Source organism: Calidris pugnax, unplaced genomic scaffold (genome assembly GCF_001431845.1).
Source record: "Calidris pugnax isolate Ruff unplaced genomic scaffold, ASM143184v1 scaffold919, whole genome shotgun sequence".
Classification (NCBI taxonomy): domain Eukaryota; kingdom Metazoa; phylum Chordata; class Aves; order Charadriiformes; family Scolopacidae; genus Calidris; species Calidris pugnax.
In genome coordinates, this window is record NW_015091567.1 from 4,548 (window position 1) to 11,093 (window position 6,546).

The 6,546-nt window shown below is 58.0% G+C and overlaps 1 protein-coding gene across 1 annotated transcript in view; it reads right to left on the reverse strand.

The window, feature by feature from the left end:
* LOC106899847 (CXXC-type zinc finger protein 1-like) overlaps positions 1-6,546 on the reverse strand; it is a 32,389-nt gene that overhangs the window by 4,541 nt on the left and 21,302 nt on the right. Inside the window, exon 9 of the mRNA XM_014961772.1 lies at positions 917-1,148. Within this exon, the coding sequence (XP_014817258.1) occupies positions 917-1,148 (232 nt within the window). The remainder of the gene's footprint in view (positions 1-916; positions 1,149-6,546) is intronic.

A 6,546-nucleotide genomic window follows, 5' to 3' on the forward strand; every position in this document is an offset into this window, starting at 1 on the left:
GGGCTATAGGGGCTATAGGGGACAGGACCCCTATAGACCCACGGGGGGGGGGCCAGGCCCCTATAGGGGACCGTGTGACCCCTATAGGGCCCCGCATTGGGGGCCGTACAGTCCCTATAGGTCACAGGGAGGCCCTATGGCTCCTGTAGAGCCCACAGCGAGGCTTGTATGGCACCTATAGGATCCATAGGGTGCCACAGGGTGCCAGGGGTGCCCATAGCATCTATAGGCTCCCATAGGATCCCACAGGTGGGTATAGGAGCCATAGGGTCCCACAGGGTGCCAGGGGTGCCCATAGCATCTCTAGGGTCCCACAGGTGTGCATAGGACCCAAAGGGTCCCATAGGGTCCCAGGGGTGCCCATAGGATCTATGGGGTCCTATAGGGTCCCAGGAGTGCTTATAGGACCTATGGGGTCCCAGGGGTGCCTATAAGATCTGTGGGGCCCCAGGGGGTCCCAGGGGGTCCCAGGGGTGCCCATAGGTTCTATGGGGTCCTATAGGGTCCCAGGAGTGCTTATAGGATCTATGGGGTCCTATAGGGTCCCAGGAGTGCTTATAGGATCTATGGGGTCCTATAGGGTCCCAGGAGTGCTTATAGGATCTATGGGGTCCTATAGGGTCCCAGGAGTGCTTATAGGATCTATGGGGTCCTATAGGGTCCCAGGAGTGCTTATAGGATCTATGGGGTCCTATAGGGTCCCAGGAGTGCTTATAGGACCTATGGGGTCCCAGGGGTGCCCATAGGATCTATAGGGTCCCATAGGGTCCCACAGGGTGCCAGGGGTGCCCATAGCATCTATAGGCTCCCATAGGATCCCACAGGTGTGTATAGGATCCATAGGGCCCCACAGGGTGCCAGGGGTGCCCATAGCATCGTGCGTGGGGCCCCGGGTGCCTATGGGATCCATAGGTACCTTGGCGTAGCAGCGCTCCATGTGCCTGAGGGCCACCTTGGGGTTGATGGGGTGGCCGCAGGAGACGCAGAAGATCTGCAGGTCCGTGTCCTCGCTGTCACCCTCCGTGCTCTTCCCAAAGGGTCCCATAGGGTCCCAGGGGTGCCCATAGGATCTATAGGGTCCCATAGGGTTCCACAGGGTGCCAGAGGTGCCTATAGGATCTGTAGAGTCCCAGGAGGGCCCATAGGATCTACAGGGTCCCACAAGTGTGTATAGGATCCATAGGATCCCACAGGGTGCCAGGGGTGCCTATAGGATCCCACAAGTATCTATAGGTTCCCACAGATGCCTATAGGATCCACAGGGTCTCATGGGGTCCCAGGGGTGCCCATAGGATCTATAGGGTCCCATGGGGTCCCACAGGTGAGTATAGGATCCATAGGGTCCCACAGGGTGCCAGGAGTGCCTATAGGATCTGTAGGGTCCCAGGAGCGCCTATAGGATCTATAGGGTCCCACAGGTGCATATAGGATCCACAGGGTCCCACAGGGTGCCAGGGGTTCCATAGGGTCCCACAGGTGCATATAGGATCTATAGGGTCCCATAGGATCCCAGGAGAGCCCATAGGATCTATAGGTTCCCACAGGTGTGCATAGGACCCAAAGGGTCCCATAGGGTCCCAGGGGTGCCCATAGGATCTATAGGGTCCCATAGGGTTCCACAGGGTGCCAGAGGTGCCTATAGGATCTGTAGAGTCCCAGGAGGGCCCATAGGATCTACAGGGTCCCACAAGTGTGTATAGGATCCATAGGATCCCACAGGGTGCCAGGGGTGCCTATAGGATCCCACAAGTATCTATAGGTTCCCACAGATGCCTATAGGATCCACAGGGTCTCATGGGGTCCCAGGGGTGCCCATAGGATCTATAGGGTCCCATGGGGTCCCACAGGTGAGTATAGGATCCATAGGGTCCCACAGGGTGCCAGGAGTGCCTATAGGATCTGTAGGGTCCCAGGAGCGCCTATAGGATCTATAGGGTCCCACAGGTGCATATAGGATCCACAGGGTCCCACAGGGTGCCAGGGGTTCCATAGGGTCCCACAGGTGCATATAGGATCTATAGGGTCCCATAGGATCCCAGGGGTGCTCATAGGATCTCTAGGCTCCCATAGGGTCCCACAGGGCGCCAGGGGTGCCTATAGGATCTGTAGGGTCCCAGGAGCACCTATAGGATCTCTAGGGTCCCATAGGGTCCCACAGGGTCTCAGGGGTCCCACGGGGTCCCAGGGGTGCCCATAGGATCTATGGTGTCCTATAGGGTCCCAGGAGTGCTTATAGGACCTATGGGGTCCCAGGGGTGCCTATAAGATCTATAGGGTCCCAGGGGTGCCCATAGGATCTATGGGGTCCTATAGGGTCCCAGGAGTGCTTATAGGACCTATGGGGTCCCAGGGGTGCCTATAAGATCTATGGGGTCCCAGGGGTGCCTATAGGATCTATGGGGTCCCAGGGGTGCCCATAGGATCTATGGGGTCCCAGGGGGTCCCAGGAGTGCTTATAGGATCTATGGGGTCCCAGGAGTGCCCATAGGATCTATGGGGTCCTATAGGATTCCAGGAGTGCTTATAGGATCTATGGGGTCCCAGGGGTGCCTATAAGATCTATGGGGTCCCAGGGGTGCCCATAGGATCTATGGGGTCCTATATGGTCCCAGGAGTGCTTATAGGATATATGGGGTCCCAGGGGTGCCTATAGGATCTATGGGGTCCCAGGGGTGCCCGTAAGATCTATGGGGTCCCAGGGGGTCCCAGGAGTGCTTATAGGATCTATGGGGTCCCAGGGGTGCCTATAAGATCTATGGGGTCCCAGGGGTGCCCATAGGATCTATGGGGTCCCATAGGGTTCCACAGGGTGCCAGAGGTGCCTATAGGATCTGTAGAGTCCCAGGAGGGCCCATAGGATCTACAGGGTCCCACAAGTGTGTATAGGATCCATAGGATCCCACAGGGTGCCAGGGGTGCCTATAGGATCCCACAAGTATCTATAGGTTCCCACAGATGCCTATAGGATCCACAGGGTCTCATGGGGTCCCAGGGGTGCCCATAGGATCTATAGGGTCCCATAGGGTTCCACAGGGTGCCAGAGGTGCCTATAGGATCTGTAGAGTCCCAGGAGGGCCCATAGGATCTACAGGGTCCCACAAGTGTGTATAGGATCCATAGGATCCCACAGGGTGCCAGGGGTGCCTATAGGATCCCACAAGTATCTATAGGTTCCCACAGATGCCTATAGGATCCACAGGGTCTCATGGGGTCCCAGGGGTGCCCATAGGATCTATAGGGTCCCATAGGGTTCCACAGGGTGCCAGAGGTGCCTATAGGATCTGTAGAGTCCCAGGAGGGCCCATAGGATCTACAGGGTCCCACAAGTGTGTATAGGATCCATAGGATCCCACAGGGTGCCAGGGGTGCCTATAGGATCCCACAAGTATCTATAGGTTCCCACAGATGCCTATAGGATCCACAGGGTCTCATGGGGTCCCAGGGGTGCCCATAGGATCTATGGGGTCCCAGGGGGTCCCAGGAGTGCTTATAGGATCTATGGGGTCCCAGGGGTGCCTATAAGATCTATGGGGTCCCAGGGGTGCCTATAGGATCTATGGGGTCCCAGGGGTGCCCATAGGATCTATGGGGTCCCAGGGGGTCCCAGGAGTGCTTATAGGATCTATGGGGTCCCAGGGGTGCCTATAAGATCTATGGGGTCCCAGGGGTGCCTATAGGATCTATGGGGTCCCAGGGGTGGGGGGCGGGGGGGGGGGTGGGGGGGGCTGCAGGGTGGGATACACTGGGATCCCACACAGGACCTACTGGGATCCACTGGGATCCAGGGCAGAACCCACTGGGATCCAGAACAGGGATCTACTGGGATCCAGAACAGGGATCTACTGGGATCCAGTGGAACCCAGGGCTGGGCCTACTGGGATCCAGGCTTGGATCCACTGGGATCCAGAAGAGGGATCTACTGGGATCCAGGGCTGGGCCTACTGGGATCCACTGGGACCCAGAAGAGGGATCTACCGGGATCCAGAAGAGCGATCCACTGGGATCCAGAGGAGGGATCTACTGGGATCCACTGGGATCCAGGGCAGGACCCACTGGGATCCAGAAGAGGGATCTACTGGGATCCAGGGCAGGACCCACTGGGATCCAGAAGAGGGATCTACTGGGATCCAGTGGGACCCAGGGCTGGGCCCACTGGGATCTGGAACAGGGATCCACTGGGACCCAGGGCTGGGCCCACTGGGGTGCAGAAGAGGGATCTACTGGGATCCAGGGATGGGCCTACTGGGATCCACTGGGACCCAGAAGAGCGATCCACTGGGATCCAGAGGAGGGATCTACTGGGAGCCAGTGGGACCCAGAGTTGGGTCTACTGGGATCCACTGGGATGCAGGGCAGGACCCACTGGGATCCAGAACAGGGATCAACTGGGATCCAGGGCAGGACCCACTGGGATCCAGAAGAGGGATCTACTGGGATCCACTGGGATCCACGGCTGGGCCTACTGGGATCCACTGGGACCCAGAAGAGGGATCTACTGGGATCCAGTGGGACCCAGGGCTGGGCATACTGGGATCCACTGGGATCCAGGCTTGGATCCACTGGGATCCAGAAGGGGGATCTACTGGGATCCACTGGGACCCAGAGTTGGGTCTACTGGGATCCACTGGGATGCAGGGCAGGACCCACTGGGATCCAGAACAGGGATCAACTGGGATCCAGGGTGGGATCCCCTGGGGGGTACCCTCTGACTGGGACCCCGGGGGGATCCCCAACACCCCGGGATCTGCGAAGGATCCAGTGACCCGCGCGGGGTTCCGGTGTGAACTGGTCCGTACTGGTCTGTACTGGTCCGAACTGGTTTCTACTCACATGGCAGCGAGCTGGACACCACCCCCCTCCCCCCCCCCGAGCTTGGTGAGGGGGACACCACAGGGGTCTGTTGCACTCTCCAAGGTTTCATACTGGTTTATACTGGTCTGTACTGGCTTCTACTGCTCCTTACTGGTTTCTACTGGTCTATACTGGTCCACACTGGTGTATACCCACCTGACATCCAGCTCAACACCACCACCCCCCCCCAGTGCTTGGATGACGGGGACACCACAGGGGTCTATCGCCCTCCCCGCTACTCCCTACTGGTTTCTACGGGTCTGTACTGGTTTCTACTGGTCTATACTGGTTTCCTACTGGTCCACACTGGTGTATACCCACCTGACATCCAGCGGGGATCTACTGGGATCCACTGGGACCCAGAGTTGGGTCTACTGGGATCCACTGGGATGCAGGGCAGGACCCACTGGGATCCAGAACAGGGATCAACTGGGATCCAGGGTGGGATCCCCTGGGGGGTACCCTCTGACTGGGACCCCGGGGGGATCCCCAACACCCCGGGATCTGCGAAGGATCCAGTGACCCGCGCGGGGTTCCGGTGTGAACTGGTCCGTACTGGTCTGTACTGGTCCGAACTGGTTTCTACTCACATGGCAGCGAGCTGGACACCACCCCCCTCCCCCCCCCCGAGCTTGGTGAGGGGGACACCACAGGGGTCTGTTGCACTCTCCAAGGTTTCATACTGGTTTATACTGGTCTGTACTGGCTTCTACTGCTCCTTACTGGTTTCTACTGGTCTATACTGGTCCACACTGGTGTATACCCACCTGACATCCAGCTCAACACCACCACCCCCCCCCAGTGCTTGGATGACGGGGACACCACAGGGGTCTATCGCCCTCCCCGCTACTCCCTACTGGTTTCTACGGGTCTGTACTGGTTTCTACTGGTCTATACTGGTTTCCTACTGGTCCACACTGGTGTATACCCACCTGACATCCAGCTCAACACCACCACCCTCCCCCCAGGGCTTGGATGACGGGGACACCACAGGGGTCTATCACTCTCCCCGCTACTCCCTACTGGTTTCTACCACTCCATACTGGTTTCTACTGGTCTATACTGGTTTCTACTGGTCTATACTGGTTTCTACAGGTCTGCATTGGTTTATACTGGTCCATACTGGTGTATACCCACCTGACATCCAGCTTGACACCACAACCCTCCTCCCAGGGCTTGGATGACGGGGACACCACAGGGGTCTATCGCCCTCCCCGATACTCCCTACTGGTTTCTACCACTCCGTACTGGTTTCTACTGGTCTATACTGGTTTCTACTGGTCCACGCTGGTGTATAGTCACCTGACATCGAGCTCAACACCACCATCTTCCCCCCAGTGCTTGGATGATGGGGACACCACAGGGGTCTATCACCCTCCCCGCTACTCCAAACTGGTTTCTACTGGTCCGTACTGGGCTCCACCGCTCTGTAGTGGTTTCTACTGGTCTGTGTTGGTTTATACTGGTCTATACTGGTATATACTCACCTGACATCCAGCTCAACACCACCACCCTCCCCCCAGGGCTTGGATGACGGGGACACCACAGGGGTCTACCGCTCTCCCCACTACTCCCTACTGGTTTCTACGGGTCTGTACTGGTTTCTACTGGTCTATACTGGTCCCCACTGGTGTATACCCACCTGACATCCAGCTCAACACCACCACCCCCCCCCAGTGCCTGGATGACGGGGAC